The sequence below is a fragment of the Antechinus flavipes genome, chromosome 2 (genome assembly GCF_016432865.1).
Source record: "Antechinus flavipes isolate AdamAnt ecotype Samford, QLD, Australia chromosome 2, AdamAnt_v2, whole genome shotgun sequence".
In the NCBI taxonomy this organism is placed as follows: Eukaryota; Metazoa; Chordata; class Mammalia; order Dasyuromorphia; family Dasyuridae; genus Antechinus; species Antechinus flavipes.
Genome location: NC_067399.1, coordinates 525,801,459 through 525,825,840, shown reverse-complemented (window position 1 = coordinate 525,825,840; position 24,382 = coordinate 525,801,459). Strand labels below are relative to the sequence as shown.

Here is a 24,382-nt window from a genome sequence, read left to right as displayed (position 1 = left end):
TGAAATTAGAGTGGACATTATGAACATATAGACACTAAACTTAAATTATTGATTTTAGTTGATCAATTGTTGCAAATCTTTGTCACTAAATCATTGGTCAGGATTTTTAACTCTGTGTAGTAAACTTTGCTATTCCAACTTGATAAGTCATAATATACTTATTTTATTGTTTTGTGGCCCTCCTCTCCCTCCTTCCTCCCCCCCCCCTTTTTTTTTTTTTGAATCTCCTTTAGCATCATTCATTCAATGTGGCATAGTGGAAAGAACATTGGGTCTTGAGTCACTGGAACTTAATCTCACTTATGGTGCTTACTATAGCTGTGACTCAGAGCCAATCACTATCCTCCCTGTGCTTCAGTTTCTCATATTCATAATGAAGGGGTTTGGCTATATGACTTCGAGTACCCTTCTCACTCTGGACCTGAGTTTCAAAAATGTAGAATCAGACCATTTCAGTAGAGAAATCAATATATTATTTGTTAGATATGTAATTAAAAGTGTAACATTTAACAACAGACTCATATAAATGTAATCTTAATTGCTGATCATTGAATTTATCAAATTATAAACTATTCAAGTTAGAAAAATTGGTAATTATTGTTGAATAAAACTTTCCTTCCTATTTAAGCCTTTTTCTCATGCCATCTTTGATGGCTATTTATACATACACATAGTATTTGACATGCAAGTAATTGAGATTTTATGAATAGTGTCTACATTGAGCCTGACATAATGAGATTGTTTTGAAAACTAGAATGGCAGCATTTTAAAATTATGTATGTACAGACATACATTTATAAACAAATATATATACACACAAACACACAATCTGTATATGTATGTATTCTGTATATATTTTATTGATTCCAGAAATGCTCTTCCTACTAAGGAATTTTTTTTTTATCAAAGTAAGAGAAATTAAAAAAAAATTTCCAACAGACTTCCTCAGTTGACAATATATATATAATAGTTTGTCCCAGTAGTCTTCTATTTCTTTGCTAAGAAGGAGATAGATACATTTCATTAGCTATTCTTTGGGACCAGTATTAGCTTTTTTTATTGCTTGGAGTTTGTCTTTCTTTTAATGATCTTTTCATTAACATTGTTTTTCTGGTTTTGCTTAATTCACTTTGCATAAATTCTGATAAATCTTCCAATATTTCCTTGAATTTTCCATGTTTATCATTTTTTACAGCAAAATAATACAAAAGTATATAAGTATATTGTTTCTAGTGTTTGGCTCATATAAAAAATCTAATAAAATTATTTTATGAAGAACTCACACAGGGCAATCGCTCACAATCTGACCACAAGATTTTCAGAAAAAGCGATACCGGGTCATTTTCAAGATATCTCTTAAGAATTTTAGAATAGATTGTATGACATGGGAGACAGTGGCACAGGGCCACCCTACATGGAGTGCCTTCATCATTAGAAGGTGCTATGCTTAATGAACAAAGAAAAATTGAATTAGTTCAGAAGAAAGGTAAGATTCTTAGTTAGAGAAGTCACTCCAAAAGTTCATAGGGACTAATTGTGTCTGATCTGTGGCAATTTTTTTTTTAAAATTATAACTTTTTATTGACAGAACCCATGCCAGGGTAATTTTCTACAACGTTATCCCTTCCACTTACTTCTGTTCCAAATTTTCCTTTCCCTCCCTTCACCCCTTCCCCAGATGGCAAGCAGTCTTATACATGTTAAATAGGATACAGTATATCCTAGATAGAATATATGTGTGCAGAACCGAACAGTTCTCTTGTTGCACAGGGATAATTGGATTCAGAAGATAAAAATAACCTGGGAAGAAAAACAAAAATGCAAGCAGTTTACATTCATTTCCCAGTGTTCTTTCTCTGGGTGTAGCTGCTTCTGTCATCATTGATCAATTGAAACTGAGTTAGATCTTCTCTTTGTTGAAGAAATCCACTTCCATCAGAATACATCCTCAAACAGTATCGTTGTTGCCATATATAATGATCTTCTGGTTCTGCTCATTTCACTTAGCATCAGTTCAAGCCTCTCTGTATTCATCCTGCTGGTTATTTCTTACAGAACAATAATATTCCTTAACATTCATATACCATAATTTAGCCACCATTCTCCAATTGATGGACATCCATTCATTTTCCAGTTTCTATGTGGCAGAGCATTCTTGAGCTCATCTTGGTCTAATCAGCCACAGTCAGACACACTTTAACTTGACTCTAACATCATTTTGGCCCTCTTTGAGAATGGAGGACAACAACCTGCTATGAATGTTTTTGTATATGTATTTATACATTTGGAGTGGAGATGGCTCTAAATTTTTACATTTCACCTTTCTTTTGAGCTACTGTAATTCTGTTTTGCTCCAGAACACAGCATCTTCTAGCATGGTGTTCCCATATCAAGTAAGACAAATATGACCTTGACTGCAATATAATGATATTATTTTGGTCCTCTGAAATTGAAAGACAATAACTGGCCAATATATTATTTCCATCTCTGGCCTCTTTGGAGGTATATAATTAGTAGATTAAGACAAGCCAATAAGCATAAGTACTAAGCATAGTTGCTTTGTTAAGTCATTGCACTAAGTGCTGGGGTCAGCAACAGCAGCCTTTGGAATTCTTGTTCTTGGACTTAAAAGAACCCAATTCATACCAATACTGTACTTAAGGAAGCTGTAGCAATGATTTAGATAGACTTGATTAAAATACCATTTTGGATACTTCCTATTGCATTACTATGATTAAATCATTTAATCTCCCTGAACCACTGTTTCCTTATTGGTAAAAGGATATTTTAATACTGTGTCTCACAGGTTTGTTGTGAAAGATCAAATGATACAACATACACAAAGCCCTCCACAAACCTATTAGATTGGTAACCATTATTATTATTATCAGCCTGTTGTTCACTCTCTCTACTTAAGCAGTCCCCCTTCTTTTTTTAACCTATCTTTTAGCTAAATAATAAATTAATAATAAAATAATGTATTGGCTAAAATTAGCATTTATTTCAATTCATAAGGAAAATAAAGGTTTTGTAAAATCTCTGCTTTCCTAGGCCTGATCTAAATGCTGGATTAAATGTTTTAACATTTTTTGATTCACTGATCCATGATTTGTCATTTCCCTAGTAATTTCTCTTTATTCCTAAAAGGGATATTACTTCAGTGTATTGTTATGGTATGATAAGTGTTTAAGGTAAATGGTTATATGACTAATTTGAAAAAAACTAAAAAAAAAGAAAAAAAAAAAGAAGAAAAACTGTCATATAACAAACATCTAAATAAGGTCTGTCCTTTTTTGATCAGCCATGTTGGAGACTTACCACACTCAGCAGTATGGAGCTGCCATTGCTCAAACACATTTGGAATAAAATATTTGAAAAAGACCTATCTGATCCTGTAATGCATTCCTTTCAATTTGTTACAATTCAATAAATATTTATTAAGTTCTCATTGTGAAGAAGGTATAGTGCTGGGCACCATGCATTCCTTTGAAATGTCCTCAATATGGGCAGATATTTATCCTTTTGGAGTGTATTTAATTTTTGGAAATAGCCAGTGATGAAGCTAAGCAGTACCATTTAATATAAAATGAAGGTATGGAAGTTGGTTTTCTTGAGTATTTCCTAAGCTAAATCAAAACAAGATGCTCCCAAAAAGATTTCTGAGCAATCTTATTGTCTTTAGAATTTGCCCATAACTTCCCAAGTTATTTACTTTGAAAGCATTTGTTTGAAGGCACATATTTTGATATAATGAGTTCAAAGCTTTTCGTATTTCTGCAGGTGAAAGCCTGTTTTTAATTATTTGCTTATTTTTGACTGAATCCGAGATTTCATTCTTATTATTTTTCATATATAAAATGGATAGCTCTACTGCATGATCCTTTCTTTTCTTTATTTCCAAAATGATTTTTAATAATATATTTTGGTTTTTTAATATCATCATAATTTCCCCTATTCCCTTCTCCTCCAGATATCCAACTTCATCTAACAAATTATATATTTTTTTAAAAAGGGGGGAAAACAGCATAACCATTCATGATATTGAAAAAGTTTAAAAATGTATTCAATCTACTATACTAGTGAACCTCCCACTTCCTCAAAGGGGTGAGATGGGAGTATCTTGTAATATTATCTTTGGAGCCATAACATAAAGTTCAGGCATAAGGAGTAGCTCTTGAAAATGCTTAGATTAGGAAATGGTATGTCATCTTTTAGGAATAGCAAGGAAGCCAGTGTCATAATTGTAGATTATGTGGAAAGAATAATATTATAAAAGTAAAAGGGTTAGGTTATAAAATGCTTTAAAAGTCCAATGGAGGATTTCTATTAGATCCTGGAGTTAGTAGAGAACCATTAGAATTTATTGAATGGGCAACTTCAGGGGGAACATTGTCCATCTACACTTTAGGTGAAATAGAAGATCTATTGGAGTACTCCAAGACTTGAGGCTAGGAGAACAATCAAAGGACTATTTCAGTAATTGGGTTGATAAGGGCCAACCTCAGAGTTTGGCAGAGTTAAAAGAAAGAAGAAAGTATATTAAAGTTGTTACAAAGGTAGAATTGACAGGACTTGGCAACAGATTGGATATGGGAGATGGGGTTAGGGGCTGGGAAGAATAGAATGAAGACATCTAGGGTTGAGAAGATGATGGTGCCCTTGACAGTAATCAAGAAATTCAGAAAAAGGAGGAGTTTTGGAGAAAAGATAATCCCCCAAAGTTCAATTGTGGACATGTTTAGTTCAAAATTTTTGTGATAGCTAATAGATAATCATCCAATATATTAGCTATTCCTTTCAGAATAATGTTATCTGCAAAAATAATTTTTATTCCTTCACTGACCAAAATAGTGAATCTCAGAAAACTAAATACTCTGAATCACTCCATAAAAAAACTTCCTTCAAGGAATTTGTGTCCAAAGAAGAACTAGAATTCATAATTGAACACCAAATAGATAATTCTGATTATATTAAGTTAAAAAGTTTTTATACAAGCAAAACTAATGCAAACAAGATCAGAAAGGAAGCAATAAATTGGGAAAAACATTTTTACATTTAAGGGTTCTGATAAAGGCTTCATTGCTAAAATATATATTTTTCTAATTTATAAAAAATCAAGCCATTCTCCAATAGATAAATGGTCAAAAGATATGAACAGACAATTTTCAGATGATGAAATTGAAACTATCCCCACTCATATGAAAGAGTGTTCCAAATCACTATTGATCAGAGAAATGCAAATTAAGACAACTCTGAGATACCACTACACACCTGTCAGATTGGCTAAGATAACAGGAAAAGATAATGATGAATACTGGAGGGGATGTGAGAAAACTGGGACACTAATACATTGTTAGTGGAACTGTAAATGGATCCAGTCATTCTGGAGAGCAATATGAACTATGCTCAAAAAGTTATCGAACTGTGCATACCCTTTGACCCAGCAGTGTTTCTATTGGGACTAATATCCCAAAGAGATCTTAAGGAAGGGAAGGGACCCACATGTGTAAAAATGTTTGTTGTACCCCTTTTAATAGTGCAGGAAATTGGAAACTGAGTGGATGCCTATTAGTTGGAGAGTAGCCGAATAAGTTATGGTATATGAATGTTATGGAATATTATTATTCTATAAGAAATAATCAGGAGGATGATTTTAGAGAGGCCTGGAGAGACTTACTGATGCTAAGTGAGATAAGCAGAACCAGGATCTTATTGTATACAGAAGATCAATATTATATTATGATCAATTCTGATGAACATGATCCAACAATGAGATGATTGATACCAGTTTCAGTGATCTTGTGGCAAAAAGAACCATCTACACCCAGAGAGAGGACTGTGGGAACTGAATGTGTATCACAACATAACATTCTCACTCTTTTTGTTGTTGTTCACTTACATTTTGTTTTCTTATTCATTTACTTTTCTTTTTGATCTGATTTTTCTTGTGCAGGAAGAGAATTATATAAATATGTTTACACATATTGGATTTAACATATATTTTAACATATATAACATATATTAGATTGCTTGCCATCTAGGGGAGGGGATGGGGGGTACGAGGGGAAGTTTTGTAACACAAGACTATGCAAGGGTCAATGTTGAAATGTTATCCATGTATATGTTTTGAAAATAAGCTTTGAATCATTCCGTAAGAAACTTCTTAATTAAAGACTAGGTTTTGGATCTGTTCATTCAAACATTTTTGAATATTTCTAAATATTTTAGTCCTTTTCTATCTTGTCTATCAGAATGACATAGTGATTTAAAAAAAATATTTTAAGTTCCTGTATACTGTAGCTATAATATTCTCCTGAATTGTAAGCCTAATAATCTTGTCAGAAAAGGAAACAGATTTAGTTTGGCATGATTTTTTTTAAAGGAAGCACTTTGGCTTTTTGTGTTTACTTTTTTTCCTTTCTAATTGCTGACAAATGAAAATCCTCATATTTTCTTAACTATTTGTTCCAGCATTTTGGCACTGATTGAAGTCAAATTCAGAGGTATATTCTTCTAAAATTCTATCCTTGCCCCTTTTTTTTGAAAATGAAGAAAACATTGAACTGTCTTTAGGCCTGTGATATCTCTCTCATTGTCATGACCCTTTAGTAGCCACTGATTGTTCAGAAATCAGATGGTAACTGATAGATATATTTCATTATAAACATAATTCTTTTTCAGATAAATGAGACTAGTTGACCATTGAATGTAGTCCCTTACAACTTGAACATTCTATGATTTTGTAATTCAGTCTTTAGTCAATCATCTTTTATATTGCCATCTACCCTGGACATGGGGATATTCCTTCTTTGATTTTGATACTGTTTCTGGACAATAAAACACCTCTAATCATTTTTGTTGTTATTGTTTTTCTTTTGTATCTGTCTCCACTTTCTGGGCTTCTATGCTCATCATTATAGATGATTTATATATGATACATATAGACTTCTAGGATATATGTATATAATACATATATATGATATATCTAGGACATATATATATATATATATATAAAGAGAAAGAGAGACAGACAGACAGACAGACAGATACAGACAAACTTTTAGGACCAGGTTACTACTTTGTATTCATCATCCACCATCCATGACATTACCTTTCATCTTTTATCTTTTCTATTTTTCTTTATTTTTTTGGCAAGGCAGTATGGGTTGAGTGATTTGCTCAGAGTCTCACAGCTAGTAAGTATTAAGTATCTGAGGCAGGATTTGAACTCATGTTCTTCTGACTCCAGGTGCAGCATTCTATCCACTGCACCACAAACCTTCCTCATTTCCTCTCCTAAGAAATAAACAAATAAAAAACCTAATTTGCTTATTTCCCATATAATTCTCTTTAAACTATTCCTACTTATTTTTCCTCATTGGAACAACTCATCCTTAGCATTTTATTCTTGATAGATTCCCATTTCCCTGACCAGTTTCCCTTATCAAATTTTCCTGTTTATAATTTTTAAAATTTAAATAAAATCTATTTTTTATTATTTCTATATTTCTCTACTTTGAAATGGAATAAAATATTTCCTCAAAGATTCTCATTATTTCTACATAAGTAACTATATTCTTTATTTGTTATAGTCTGGTTCAAAATAACAACGCCTACTGTTGTTTGCTCCATCTTTTGAAAGATGGAATTTTTAAGGTGAGTTACAGGTTTATCAGTTCTGCCCTTAGAAGAGAGAGCTTTAGCACTCTGCATAATTGTCTCTGTAATTGAAATCCCACATCAGTATTATATCATGTGTACATCCCACATCTGTGATTTGTTTCCTGATTTCCTTGTCTTCTCTATGTCTCTGTCTAGGTCAGGGTTTCTTAAACTGGAGTCATCGAACTTATTTTTAAAATCTTTTGATAACTATATATAATATAATTTATTTCTTCTATATTATTTTATGAATTCAAAATCATTTTGAAATTTTTATTTAAAATCTGAATTCATCTGATTGTCAAAAGAGCTCATAACAAAAAAGATTAAGAATCCCTAGTACAGATAATCTTTCTATTCCAATTTTGATTTAAGATTCTGTGTTGCATGAAGGCTTAAAAAAGAAAACAACTTCTGACTTTAGATTATACCCTTTTTCACAATACTTGTTTATCACTTTCTATTGTTCCTTACCTCTGTGTTCTCTACCAGATTTCCTCTCACTAGTCAATGAATATATCATTGAGGTTGGGGGCTGTCAAAATGTTGCTCCTCTCTTTCTTTGAGTAAGGGGTATCTTGTAGTTTAATTGTCTCCCCCATTAGATTGTAGACTTCTTGAAAGAAGGGGTGGTTTTTGTTTGTTTATTGTTTGTTTTATCTTTTTATGATTACTCAATACCTAACTTGGTGCCTGGTACATAGAGGCACTTAATAAATGCTAGTTGATTAACTGTACCATCCTACCAAATTTCAAGGATCCATAGTTTTGGGGATTTTTTTCCCCATAAGGGTAACTCCTTCCCCATTATCATTCACAATCCTTCTAGCTTGTCCATTCCAACTTTATGGACACTTACCCTCAGACCACAGATATTTATGTAGGCGCAAATGCATAAACTTCTAATACAGAACTGATGGCATAATGATGGGAGAGCACAGGATTTGGAATCAGAGGAACTTATTGCAGACATCAGGCAAACAACAACAGTTGTTGTTTCTGTTCTTGTTATTTTGTTTCTATTCTACTACTATACCCATAAGTAAATCATTTTACTTTTTTAGGCTTCAGTTTCCTCATCTTTAAAATAAAGTGACTATACTTAAGTTCTGAGTTCCTTTCCAATTTTAAATATATGATTCTGTAATCTTCTTCCTATATTGTTCCTCTGATATCTAACTTGGCAAATATGCAAAAATAGTTTTATCCTTCCTTCTGTGTCTTATATTTAATTCTCAGTAGATCATATTTGGAAAATCCCAGTCTCCATTTAGGTGTATTTTATGGCGAAGATTCTGCCATTTCTATAATTAAATCCATGGTCCACCTAGATTCCGAATTCCATTCTCAGGCCATATGTCATAGGAAGTTATTTAGCTTTCATATCTGTCATTATTTTCTGGACTTCTCATTTTATTTGTATTTTAGTAGATTTTTATTCATTTAGTTTGTATTTTATGTACAACTTCTATGTATTCATCTTATGTCATTTAGCTTCTTGCTTCTCAGTGAAACATCCCATATAACCATTTTTTTAAAAAAAAGCAACAAGAGTAAGAGAAAAAAAAATCATTTGCTCAAATTGATCAATTCATCAAAACAGGTTGATATTATATTCAGTGTTAAATATCTGTGTAACACCTATCTCTGTAAGCTTGTTCTTTAAAATTTTGCAATATCCATTTCTGATTGTTTTTATTCCTCACTGGTGTCACAATTATTGTATTTATTATTTTCATGGCTCTGCTTATTTTACTTTGTGTCAGTTCATATAATCTTTCTGTGCTTCTCATTATTTATCATGCTAGGTCCTTCCTTTTTTGGGGGCGGGGGAGTGAGGGGGTGGAGCATTTGAGGTTAAGTAATGTGTCCAGGGTTATATAGCTAGTAAGTGTCTGATACTGGATTTGAATTCCTGCTCTCCTGACTCCAGAACTGTTGCTCTATTCACTGCACCATCTGACTGCACCTAAGTCTTTACTTTCAATCCATGTCAAATTGATTACTTAAAAAAAAAAAAATACATACTACTTGTGTTTATAAAATGTTCATTTTTGGGGTTAAACTGGAATCAGATTACGGTGATCCTTAAATGTTAAAAGAATTTGTAGTAGGCAATAGGAAACCAGGGAAAGGTTTTGATCATTTGGGGTCATGGTGAAACTGATATAGGTAGATGAATTATCAAGCAATTTCATTCACCCAAGTGTGAGCCCATTAAAGACTGAAGTAGATGATAACAGCAGGAATAGATAGATGAAAGTCACAAAGAGGCACTTGATTCTTGCTGTGGTTGGTACTGGAGAAAGAAGAGTCAGATCAGAGATGATTTTGGAGCTTGAGTCCAGAAGAAATAATATATGAAAAAAAAATACTACTTGTGACATAAATTCACAGGAGAAACTAGTGTTGATATGAAGATTAAATAGTTATATATATTTTTTGAGATTTAGTTTATAATAGATTGCTTATGTTAGAAATAACTATGTGCATAAAATACTACACACATACAAATTAGTTGAAAGATAAGTTCAGAAGTATGACACTAATATTTTCATTTGAAAAAAAATCACTAAGATCATTCAATGAGACGATTTATAAAATGTACTTTGTAAAGTACAACTATGTAAATGCCAACTATTGTTATCATTAATTAGATTGGTGACTTTCTTGCATAGTAGTACATGAATACATACCAGCTGCTGGTTGATTACTTTATTAAATAGACAGTGAGTCAATCAGACCTGTGCTTTATCAAACCAAGTTGGTAGTAAGTGAAGAATGGATTAGAGTGGGAAAAGACTTTACATAGAAAAACCAATCAGAAAGTTATTCCATTAGTTCATATGAGAAATTATGAAAGCCTGAACTACTGTGATGATTATAGAGAAAATGGGGTATATAAGATGGTATGATTGTAGAAATAACAAAATTTGGCAACAGTTTGAATATGTAGGGTAAGTGAGTGAGGACACAGTGATGTCACTAAACTGAATCTGAATGACTGGAAGAATTTTGTGAAATACCTTAAATTCTAATAGGGAAGTATAGAAAAAGTAAAGATTTTGAGAAGAAAATAATTGGTTCCATTTAGGACATGTTGAATTTGAAATGGTTAGGAGTCAATCAATTTGAGGTATGCATAAGGTCATATGGGATTGTATCTCAGGAGAGGGACTAGGGATACACAGAAACGCACACACAAGTATGTATGTATGTGACTGTAGCTGAGGGCCAGGATTAAGATTATATGCATATATAAATATACATGTACACATGATTTTATGAATCAAATGCATAAAAGTGATCATTGAACCTGGAGGAGCTGAAGCAAAAAGTAATAGTAAAAGAGAATAAGACCCAAGAAGAACCTTGCAGAACACACATATTTAGTGTGCTAACCAGCATAGGACAGGGAGGAGGAGCAGAAATATATGTAGGAGGAGAATGAGACCTGAGCAAAATGATGAAAATCTAGATAGCAGAGGGTGATCAATAATGTCAAATTTTGCAAAAGTCAATCAAATTGGGAATTTAAAAAAATGCTTAGATTTGGCATTTAATGCCAAAATATATGCCAAATGCCAAAACATAACTTTAAAAAGAATGGTTTCAGTTGAATGATAACTAAAAGCCAAATTGCTGAGCTTCTAGGCAGGGAAGAACATAGAAGTATCTATTATAATGTACATGGATTTCTTTTCTTTCTTTCTTTTTTTTTCTCCCCTGAGACAATTGGGGTTAAGTGACTTGCCCAGGGTCACAAAGCCAGGAAGTATGAAATGTCTGAGGCCAGATTTGAACTCAGGTCCTCCTGACTTCAGGGCTGCTGCTCTATCCACTACACCAACTAACTGCTCCTAGAGGGATTTCTTAACAGAATCATAAAAGGAAGAAGAGATGATCATAGCTACTGGGCATAGTATAGTCATAAATATATTTGTAGATATCAGGAAAGGACGAATTGATTAGAGAGGCACTGAAAATATTAGTTGGACCATCTTAAGGAAAAGATGGTAAGGGACAAGATCAAAGGTGCATATGTGGTCTTTGGAAAAATGAAGAGCCATTTCTTTATTCTTTACTGAAGTCATTGAGGAGGAGATGATAGAAATTTTTCTAAGTGATATGATTTCATGAAAAATGGATAAGCATTAATCTTAACAAATGACTTCTGTTTATTCAGAGGAGTATGAAGAGTATGAGAATCCTCAATATAGAGGGTAGGGAAATATGTAGCTATGGGAGAGTTGAAGAGATGCATAAAAATTTGGAACAACAATTATGGAGAGTAAAACAATCAATTAGAGAAATTTAGATGGAATACCTTGCTTCATTTGGGTCATAGTGAGATTAGGTTATATAAATTTTTACTGAACCCAATAAGCAGGGTTTTCAGGTTTCTTCCGCCTCTGTTTAACAGTAATTGAAAAGGAACAAAGAAGACTCATGGTTGTAGTTCTATATAGTTCATGTTTGTTAAGGCATTATTAGGAATGGGACAATGAAGTAATGGACTCCATCAGATCTTGGTTGGATGCTGGAGAGTCTGATGGATGGGGGTGATGTTAAGAGAAAACAAGCAAAGCCAGTTAGTACACTATGAACTCTTTCTGAAACAATTATGGGGATACAGGAGCAAGAGTTGCCCAGGAGCACAGATGTAGAAGGATTCTAAAACATTTCATTAGAGGAAAAGGCATGTTGATGAGATCACAGGACCATTGACATTTTTGATTATTTTATTACTAGGTTCAACATGCTATGAAGTATTGCCATCATAAATATGAATAATAATAGTCACTCCCTTCATAGGCTTTGTAATTTATCTACCTCAGTGGACAATTCAGTTTACTTAAGACTTGCTCAATATCCAGTATTTTAAAAAACCATAATAAAACAGTAATGCTATGTACCAAGAATATAGGCTATCAACACACAAATTTCTTTCTTGCTTGCATTCCTTTCTGTATTTTTTCTACCTCATTTGACTTGCACATGTTAAAAAAAAAAAAAAAAAACTATTTTCAGTAGCTAAGCAAAGAAATTTCCAGATAAAAGAAATGCATGTGTGAAAGGCAATATAGGTTAATGAATAAAGTGCTAAACCTGAAAGCAAGAAACCTAGGTTTGAAGCTTGCATAGCTTTATGACAGTGGACAAATTATTTAACTAACATCCAGGCTGCAGTTTCAAGGGTAAAAGGGACATATTGGTATCTGATTTTGTTATTCAGTCACTTCAGTGATCTTGGATTTACCATTTCCTTCTTCAGCTTGTTTTTTAAGATGATGAAACTGAGGCAAACAGGGTTAAGTAACTGCTGTTTGTTCTTCCTTCTCAAAGATGAACACGACATCAGGGATGGGATGTCATGACATGCAAGGGAATTGGATTTAAGTGAAGGAGGGCTTTGCATAGTCACCTGCCTCACTTTCTTTTCCAGAGCCATCTGCGTCCCATGGCCAGATATAGACCAGGATAACTGCAGTTGGCCCTGGATGCATGGGATATCTTGGCCTTTTCAAGCTAAGGTTTTAACAAGTCTTAGTTTGTCTGAGGCCACTCCCATTCAGTGATTAAGGATAAGGAAGAAATAAGTGACTCTCTCAGCATCACACAACTAGTGAGTGTCTGAGGTCAGATTTGAACTCAGGAAGATGAGGCCTTCTTTATTTCACGTTCAGACTCCAGCTATTGTGTCATCAAGCTGCCCTAATACTACCTGCAGTTATGACCAAACTTATGTCTTTTTTATGAATTTTATGAATGAAGCATTTTCATATTCTAGCATTATAGTCTTTCTGGAATAAAAGGAAACTTGTTTACTAAATAGAACCATAGAATTTCTTAGCTATATAGGAATCTTATGGATGCCATATTCTATTTTGCCAATGAGGAAGTGTATTATACCAGTTAATTGACTTGTCCAGGGTTATACAATTTATATATTTTTTGTGGTTATTTCACAGAGTATTTTTACTAATTTATCAGTTTTTTTAAAACAACTTTATAATTCATCCATATTTTTCTTTTTCCCTTGTTAGCTCCCAGTTACTCCATCTTTCTCAAGTCCATTTAACGTGTTACCAGTGAAGAGCAAATGGAGCAATACTGACTTTCACGTTCTTTTTTTTGACCTGGAAAATCTTGTGGAACTTCTGCTCTCTACCCAATTCAACAGCTTTAGTACCTCCCATTCATGGCATGGCAGTGACATTTTAAGAAGAGCAAGAAGCACCTTTGAGAAAAGACCAATGACACTGAAAAGAAGTAAAACTTCTACCTCTTCTATTGCAGGGGAGGTGCAGATGAAGAATTTTTATGAGAACCAGGGCCAGGGAGATAGCCCAGACAAGTCCTTTGATGAAAATGAGGGCATCAGACGACAGAAAAAAATGAAGAGTTCAAAAAAAGCTCAATTTATATCACCAAGAAAAGTCGATAACAACCTCATGATAGACACAGCTAAACTTTTCTTGTCATGCCTCTTACCATGGGGTGTGGATAAAGAATTAGATAATCTATGCATTCAGCATCTAAATATTTTAAGACTTCAATATCCAGTTTCTTTAGGATTAGCATCAAATGAAGATCATTTTTCTTTGATGTTACCTGGTTGGAACTTTTGCAGTCCAGGAATGAAAGAAGGGTGTTCAGTAGTCAACTTGTTTTCCAGAAAAGTGATAGACTTGTCAAATAAATACATCGCTGCCCTTCCAAGCCAACCAGAAAGTATAGGAGAGCTAGAAAGTAACTCATCTCAAGGATCAGACACTATAATATATCTGTTAAGCAAACTGTTTTTAGTTAATAAGTTAGTTAACATGCCTTTAGAAATGACCTACCGAACTAACAGGTAAGAAGTATTTGTGATCTTTTTTCTTTTTTAGTGGTGGGTGGGTTTGGTAGAGAAAAGGGCATATTTACACCCCCCCCCCCCCAAATTGACTAAGTTTGTCTTATTTTTCATGGGAAATATTAATCAATTTTGCAAACTCAAAATATGTCATAGAAATTGAACAAAAAAGAATCCTTAATAGTCTTTGAGGCTAGAACTGTCATGATGAAACTGAACTTAGAAGGAATGAAGCATATAAGTTATATAAATGATAGAGGGTAATTCCAGGTATAGCCAGTATTTAAAATCAATTCTTCTGATCCCCGATCCAGCACCCTTTTCACTATACTGAATTACTTTCAGTGTATTTTTACACACACACACACACACACACACACACACACACACACACACACACACAATTGCAGTTAAATTTGATGATTTGTTTCCTATTTTTAAATATGAAATACTGTTTTTCTGTTATAAATTTTTTTAGAGGAATTTAATTATGGGACTATTATCCTACTTAGAAGCTAAATTCAAATCTTGAAAGGAAAAATTCTAGAAATTTAGATCTCACCAAATTTATATTATTCTTAATCTGAAAGTAAAGAAAGCTTCTTTTTCTGGTATTGATTTCTAAAAACAAGCAAATGCCTTGATGCTGCTCTCTGAGATGTCATCCCTTGCAAAATTTTCTATATTTTTATATCTAATTGAGTTCTATAATGTTTTAATCATTGAGCTCTTAATATTGCCTGGAATTCTGAAAGGTATTGTGAGAAATCTAAATGTATGGCTTGCTCCCAACCCTCAAACAACTTATAAACTCATTAGGCATGTAAGACTTACACAAATAGATCAATTAAACTTAATGTAATTGGGAGACAACTACTAAATATGTGGTACATATAAATGTTGTAATAGGTCAGAAAAGAAAAAGATCAATGGAGTATTTGTGGAAACATCCTTGGAGGAAGTGGGAGTAACATTTGGAGAAGCATTGAATTGTGGAGTTATTTTTGTGTCTGGTCATCTTCTTTAGAAAAAGTTTCAATAATCTCTCTGAAAGTATTATAGCCTCTGGTTGTTTATCTCTTAGATGTCCCCATTATTGAAGGCCTGATCATTTGCTTGATGTACATTTGTACCTCTACTTTATTAAGAGTTCATCTTCAGTAATCAATTTTTTTTCATTTTTCATCTTCTATTTCTTAGTGATCTCATTCATAAAAATTCACATTATCACTGAATTTTCTATAGTCAGTCAAAGGTGCATTGAAAATTATGTTTTATGAAAACAAAGAATAATAGAAAAGTGCTCTCAAAACTATCTGTTGTCCACTCCATTTTTTGTAGTGGTGACAAAATAATGGCAAAAAGGACAAATGGAGTTAAGTATCCTACGACTATAAATTTTAACTTAGCTGTTGGAACTCTAAAGGTGAGCTACTTGTCTAATGGCTAATGGGTGAATATACCATTGGAGGTGTAAGTCATATGACTATTAATATTTTTACTAGAAATAAAAACAGAAGAAAGAAGGAAATTATATTAAAGTGGAAAGATGGTTCAATAGGTAAAGGTTGGAGTTGGTGGCACTGATATTATTATATGCTTCAAAGCAACTAGAAAAATAACTTAATGAGATATTTATCCCTTATTGCAGTGATTCTAATATGTATTTTCAAAAGAAATTTATTTAATGCATCATTAGTTCCATAGTGTGAGGACATCAAGAAGTTCTCCAAATGACTTAATACCTTCCACATTAAATCATCAATATGTAATTGTACTGATGAAAATGTTGAGAAATATATCGGAAAGCATGGATCAGGAATAAGAAATGTGAGGAATCAAAAATTTGTAGATTATATAGATGCCTCATGATTTTATGTCATGAATGCTTTTTTTCAGAACTGGATTGATAAGCAATGAATGTGAAAAGCAGTAAATGGCATCACAAAAGAAAAGATTATATATATATATATATATTTTTATTTATTTTTATTTTTTTAATTTTAAATTTTATTTTATTTAATAATAACTTTGTATTGACAGAATCCATGCCAGGATAATTTTTTTTACAACATTATCCCTTGCACTCACTTATGTTTTGTTTTTTCCCCTCCCTCCCTCCACCCCCCCACCCCAAGATGGCAAGCAGTCCTATATATGTTAAATATGTTGCAGTATATCCTAGATACAATACATATTTGCAGAACCGAACAGTTCTCCCGCTGCACAGGGAGAATTGGATTCAGAAGGTAAAAATAACTCGGGAAGAAAATAAAAAATGCAAATAGTTCACATTCATTTCCCAGTGTTCCTTCTTTGGGTGTAGCTGTTTCTGTCCATCATTTATCCATTGAAACTCAGTTAGGTCTTTTTGTCATAGAAATCCACTTCCATCAGAATACATCCTCATCAATATCGTTGTCGAAGTGTATAATGATCTCCTGGTTCTGCTCATCTCACTTAGCATCAGTCCTTGTAGGTCTCTCCAAGCCTCTCTGTATTCATCCTGCTGGTCATTCCTTACAGAGCAATAATATTCCATAACATTCATATACCACAATTTACCCAACCATTCTCCAGTTGATGGGCATCCATTCATTTTCCAGTTTCTAGCCACTACAAACAGGGCTGCTACAAACATTTTGGCACATACAGGTCCCTTTCCCTTTTTTAGTAAGATTATATTTTTAACATAAGAAAAAATGGCAATGTGAAAATATTGCAGAATTGTCTATTTATAAATAGTCTTATTATCAACATACTATAACAAGAGTCAGATTATTATAAAGTTAAGGAAAGAATAATAATGATAAAAAATGTATGTAGTTGAAACTTTTAAAAAGTTATAATAAAAAATAGGGATGGATAATAGAAATAAGGATACCAATTATAATCTTAAACAAGTTTATTTAATGTAAATCAATTTTCTCAACAAAGAAACCAAAAGAGGCTGAAAAAGCATTTTGGTCAGCAAATGGCTTAACTTATTTGTCTATTAATGAGCACTGTCTAAGAAAAAACTAATTTAGAATTAACTAAACACAAAACATTTCTGTAAAGTGAATCCTTGATGAGAGGACAGGCAGACTTACAAAAGATATCTCACATATATTTATCATCATTCATTTGAATGAAAGATATAGAACATACAAGATCTCATAATGCTTATTGCCTATTTATTATGAAAAAAAATTTAATTCCACAAAATACTACTTTAAAGTCTCTCTTCCCTTCCCTTATAAGTTATCTCTCATCATACATAAAAATCATTCAAGATTCCTTTAAAAATATAATAGAAACAAACATTATTCAATGACCCTCTATTTGAAATTTCAGGTAAAACACATGACTAGGAGATATGTGTTTACTAATGTCATAGAGGAAATCTGGCAGGGGAGAAAAGTTTCTCCAGATGTTCCTATTTTCAGGTGACATTGTGCCAGTTACATCAAACTCTGAAACATTCATAAGAGCCTTGTAGGAAAGGCTCTCACTACTGAAAAGAGGCTATCCTGAATTTTTACATACGCAAGACCAAGAGTAGAAAGCATGACTAATGACTAATGCCTTGATTAGAGCATTCAATCAATGCAACTCTTACATAATCATGTCTCTGGGTAACAGGTGATGGAAATGGGCAATGAATTGGGCCCTGAATTAAACTAAGGAAGGAGAGTAGATAACAGTGCCCTTTTAAAGTCTTCCTACTTCTCTAGGAAACAAATACCTATATTTTTAATGCTAGTACTCCACCAGTGTTGTTCTGTAACAACAAAACAGCGATCATGATAGTCTTTAAGGAACTAAAAAAGCATATCCAACAAAAGACAATGGAGAGATTTATGGTAGGTATGAATATTCTAAAACATCGTAAATGAAGGCTTTCAAAACAATAGGCATAAAAACATGTCATGAGACAAATGTGTAATATATAATGATAGCTGTTATTTGTCAAGGGGGAAGGATGACAGGTGAACATTTAAAAAGCCTCCTATAATTCTCCATTTATAAGGAATATGAGGAAGGCCTATTAGATGTCAGGTCAGTCTCCTTGGATGAACTTAGATCATGTAATGAGCTACATGGTACAGACAAATATCACAGGTTGGATTTGAGAACTTCTAAATTTGTGAAACTTGATTCATTTGAGTAACTCTTCATTGAAAAAAGTACTTGGTAATTCATTTTTCATTCATTCAGCAAGTATTTATATTGCCAGGCAAAATGCTGTGCTTGGGAGATGCAAAGGTGTAGGCATAGGAATTGTACCTTTAGTTTCATTGGCATAGGGAATTTTTAGATAAGAATGTTCCATCTACTAAAGCAGCCTCCTTTGCAAATTCTAGTCTGAGAGTTGCTTATAACAATTTTAGATTAAATCATATATCCATTCTGTGTCATTGGTGATGCTGGAACGCAGCAATTCCTGGCTCCAAAGTAGCTAAATAGTCTAGAGCCAGTTAAGTAGAGAAATTGGTAGGATGTTGGTCTAGGAATGATACAGATTTAAGTACAAATACTGTCTCCAACATTTCTGAGCTGTATGACTGTGGGCAAGTCAATTAACTTCCCTGAACCTAAATTTCATCAACTATAAGAAGATAATAATTTCTCCTTCACAGAATTATTGTGAAGATCAATTAAGATAACATATAACTACTATGTAAATTTTGGAGCAAAAAACATCTCCGCTGGTTATTATTTTTGAAAAATTACACTGCCTTTCAAAGATTAAAAAAACAAAATTATAATCATTCTCCTCAAGGATCTTAAATTTTATTTGGGGAAACAACATGAACACAGATAAATAAATATAAAAAAATATATACAAAGTAACTTCTGGTCCATACTCTTTTCCCAGCTCCTTAACCTTTACCCTACCAAAATACTCCTCAAACACCTGGTCTTTTTCACCTGGTCTTCAAAGTAAGGTTCATAAAAGAATTTAGATTGACATGGATTTGACATCTGAACCTTATAAACCTCTGTTAAAATATTATTACATAGTTGAGCTATTCTCCAGAAGGCCTATTTTTAAAAATAGCTAAGAATTTAAGATGTTATGGTGACATGCATTTTCATCAGGTCAATAAAACTATTTTTAATGTGATGACAGATTATTGATATAACACAAAGAATTACCATTCATTAGAACAAACTTTATACTAAGAATGGTAGGCATTTTTTTTCTATTTATTGTGTTAAAAAAAAAAAACTTACTCTAGAACATAAATATAACTGATAAAACTTGCTTAGCAACTTTTTTATTTCATTGCATTCTTTTTTGGCTTTTATATTATATTCATTTCTTAGTATGCTCTTTCTTTCTCCCCACCCGTATAGTAGTTCATCAAAACCAACCAAACCATTGACTATGTGACAGTATATCTGACATTGACATTTGACATTCCACATCTATAATCCTTTCCCTCTTCAAAGAAAAAAGTCAAGGCAGACATTTAAAAACATTTAAATCTTAAAGGAAAGTAGGTTTAGCAATAGAAAAAGTATAACTACAGTGGGTTCAGTTATAATGAATCCAGCTTTAGAAAGAGTAATACATGTCTTAAGAGAAATAAAAGTTTAGTTTTTTAAAAAAAATTCTCTTTTTAATGAGGTATTTGGGATTAAGCAACTTGCCTAGGATCACACAGCTAGTAAGTTTCTGAGGCCAGATTTGAACTCAGATGCTGCTGACAGCAAGGCTTCACTGCTTCACTGTCAAGCTTCCCTAGCACTCTTAATCACAGTACATGTAAACATTAGACTTTATAGGGAAGACATTGAATAACACATTGTATATTGAAGCCCTTTATAAAAAAGAGCACATTATACCTGAGACTATATGTTAAAAAGTATTAATATTTATGTGATGGAAATAAAATTTCCTAATTGTTTCCTAATAAAGAAAGAAACCTACAGGAATAGAATGGAAAATCATATCAATAGGGAGTGGAGGTAAAAGGGATGAGAGGAAGGGATAATATTGATAAAGAGGATTGAATTGTGTAGATCACTGCTTCCTTATATTTTGTCTTGGAGCCTGCTTTCCTATATGGACAATGTATCACTTAAGTATTACTTTTCTCATACACATCCAATGATACTTTTTTTGTTTGTTTTTATTAGTTGCAACAAACTGGATTCTGTTTCTAACAAGGGAAAACATATTGGCAATGATAATTCAAGTTTCTATGGAAATTCACGAAATGGTAAGTTTTGAGATACGAATTAAGGAAGAATGGATCTAATCCTCATATGTAGGGGATGGAAAGCTTAAATGAATGTGCTTTTTTAACTTAATTTATTATTTTTTATATTAGTTTTTGCATCACTTTTTCCCCCTTAATTTATTCCCATTAGAGAGTCAAAATGACCAAAAATAAAAAAGAGGGCCAAAAAACTCAATTTAGCAAAATCTTCATCCTCATCAAATACAAGGACATCTTGTACATCTTCTCTGGGACCAATCATGTTTCTTGTCATTTCACAGTGTTGATTTTATTGTTGTTTAAAACTGTTTTATATTGTAAAGATCTAAATTCTTTGCCTAAACACACATAGGACCATGCTTTGCATTACATGAGACATATACTTTTTGATGTATTTTAGCATATGTGCATATTACATCAATATTTCATCTAGAAATAAAGTGTACATCTTAACGGTCTAACATAGGAAACTCCTCACTCATGATAGTGGGAAGACTAATATTTGTGAGGCCAAAATGTTTTCTTTTTAATCTCTCTCCTGAAGTTGCAATTAAATTTTTTTTTTTAACTCACCAGTAGTGCCAAGAAAAGTTGGCTCTTATTTCTAGCTCATATTAAAATTTTAAAATCACATTAAAGTACCTTGTGAAGTGCCCCATGATGCCAATAAGTAGTTACAGTCAAGACCAATATTTAGCTTTGAAGGTAGATTCACAAGGTCAACAAAGTGAAAGAGAGAAAAGGAAAGTGATGGGGGCAGGGAGCAAAGATCAAAAGGAAAAATCTACCTGACATGCTGTGTTCAAGAAGAACTAGAAAATAGGACATGGAAACTGCCCAGGATTTTTTCCTCTTTGCAGTTTTCACACCTTGGGTTTTTTTTTTTTTTTTTTTAATGATTTCCTCTTTGCATTAAGTATTTTATATAGGGAAAAATATATTAAAATGATCCAGCAATATCTTGCATCTCTTCCTTTCTTTAATTATGTGAACTGAATACCTCTTTTATCTCCTGTCATTGTCTCCTTACTGTTGTTGATTAATTTAGAAAAAAAAAAGATTAAAAGTTTATCATTAATCATTGTTGATTTAAAAACTTATTAAAATCTAGTTGGTCTCAATTACATCAAAGATTTCAAATACACTAAGTACAGTAATTTAAGTGAGAAATTACAGTTTTTCAAAAAGCATTTAGCACTACAGACAACTCTTTTAAGATTATAAGTTTCAGACAAGTTTCCAGTCTACGCTAGGATTTCTCTGCTTTGGATTTGATCCCACACAAACCCATTCTTATTTTAAATTCTGACAATTTGGAGGGTTTTTTTTTTCAGATATAACAATATTTTAATCTACTGATATTAATTTGAGTAACATCATAGATTTTCAATCAATCAAAATGTATTTATTACGTACATATTTGTATCTGGTCATTGCTTATATACCATACCTATCAACTGAACTCAGCCTTATCACAAGGAGAGCAGAGAATCACATAGACTATGATTATGTAATATATATTTATATAAAATAAAGTATGATTTGTTTGTTTAAAAACATTATCCTATCTCTCAAATTTTAGGGCAGCTTAGATAGCACAGTAGATAAAGACTAGGCCAGGACTTAAGAAGACTTGAGTTAACATATGGCTTCAGATACTAATTATGTGATCATGAGCAAGTCATTTAACAGCCTCTAAAACTAACTAGTAAAGGAAAGGGCAAACCATCCCAGTATCTTTGCCAAGAAAACCCAAAACTGGAACATGAAGAATCAGACATAATTGGAAAATGACTGAAGAAGCTCTCAAATTTTTAATCTGATAAATGTCATTAACAGACAAAAAGGCAATTGATGAGGAAATATCTATTGCTTAGTCTCTGTCCAATGGTGGGCAAAACATTTAATCTGTCAAAGACTTGGTTTCCTTATCTATAAGATGAGTATTGGGATAGATAACCCCTATTGTTTCTTCTGCCTTAAAATTAATAAGTTTTTTTTTTCAAGAACTTCAGAACATATTTATTTTTGTTTTCTTTTTCTTTTTTTTTTTAATTTTTATTTAATAATTACTTTATATTGACACTCGTTTCTGTTCCGATTTTTTTTCCCTCCCTCCCTCCACCCCCTCCCCTAGATGGCAAGCAGTCCTTTATATGTTGGATATGTTGCAGTATATCCTAGATACAATATATGTTTGCAGAACCGAACAGTTCTCTTGTTGCATAGGGAGAATTGGATTCAGAAGGTATAAATAACCCGGGAAGAAAAACAAAAATGCAGATAGTTCACATTTGTTTCCCAGTGTTCTTTCTTTGGGTGTCTTTTGTCCGTCATTTATCAATTAAAACTCAGGTCTCTTTGTCAAAGAAATCCACTTCCATCAAAATATGTCCTCATACAATATCGTTGTCGAAGTGTATAATGATCTCCTGGTTCTGCTCATTTCACATAGCATCAGTTCATGTAAGTCTCGCCAGTCCTCTCTGTATTCATCCTGCTGGTCATTTCTTACAGAACAATAATATTCCATAACATTCATATACCACAATTTACCCAGCCATTCTCCAATTGATGGGCATCCATTCATTTTCCAGTTTCTAGCCACTACAAACAGGGCTGCTACAAACATTTTGGCACATACAAGTCCCTTTCCCTTCTTTAGTATTTCTTTGGGATATAAGCCCAATAGAAACACTGCTGGATCAAAGGGTATGCACAATTTGATAATTTTTTGGGCATAATTCCAGATTGCTCTCCAGAATGGTTGGATTCGTTCACAACTCCACCAACAATGCATTAGTGTCCCAGTTTTCCCGCATCCCCTCCAACATTCATCATTATTTTTTCCTGTCATCTTAGCCAATCTGACAGGTGTGTAGTGGTATCTCAGAGTTGTCTTAATTTGCATTTCTCTGATCAATAATGATTTGGAACACTTTCATATGAGTGGTAATAGTTTCAATTTCATCCTCTGAAAATTGTCTGTTCATATCCTTTGACCATTTATCAATTGGAGAATGGCTTGATTTCTTATAAATTTGAGTCAGTTCTCTATATATTTTGGAAATGAGGCCTTTATCAGAACATTTAACTGTGAAAATGTTTTCCCAGTTTGTTGCTTCCCTTCTAATCTTGTTTGCATTAGTTTTATTTGTACAAAGGCTTTTTAATTTGATGTAATCAAAATTTTCTATTTTGTGATCAGTAATGGTCTCTAGTTCATCTTTGGTCACAAATTTCTTTCTCCTCCACAAGTCTGAGAGATAAACTATTCTATGTTCCTCTAATTTATTTATAATCTCGTTCTTTATGCCTAGGTCATAGACCCATTTTGATCTTATCTTGGTATATGGTGTTAAGTGTGGGTCCATGCCTAATTTCTGCCATACTAATTTCCAATTATCCCAGCAGTTTTTATCAAATAATGAATTCTTTTCCCAGAAGTTAGGGGCTTTGGGTTTGTCAAACACTAGATTGCTATAGTTGACTATTCTGTCTTGTGAACCTAGCCTTTTCCACTGATCCACTAATCTATTTCTTAGCCAATACCAAATGGTTTTGGTGACTGCTGCTTTATAATATAATTTTAGATCAGGTACAGCTAGGCCACCTTCATTTGATTTTTTTTCATTAATTCCCTTGAGAT

The 24,382-nt window shown here is 32.8% G+C and overlaps 1 protein-coding gene across 1 annotated transcript in view; it reads left to right on the top strand.

Moving 5' to 3' along the window:
- Positions 1–24,382, top strand: part of WDR72 (WD repeat domain 72) — a 257,455-nt gene that overhangs the window by 127,144 nt on the left and 105,929 nt on the right. The window contains exons 16-17 of the mRNA XM_051980681.1: positions 13,736–14,521; positions 20,651–20,733. Coding sequence (XP_051836641.1) covers positions 13,736–14,521; positions 20,651–20,733 — 869 coding nt within the window. The remainder of the gene's footprint in view (positions 1–13,735; positions 14,522–20,650; positions 20,734–24,382) is intronic.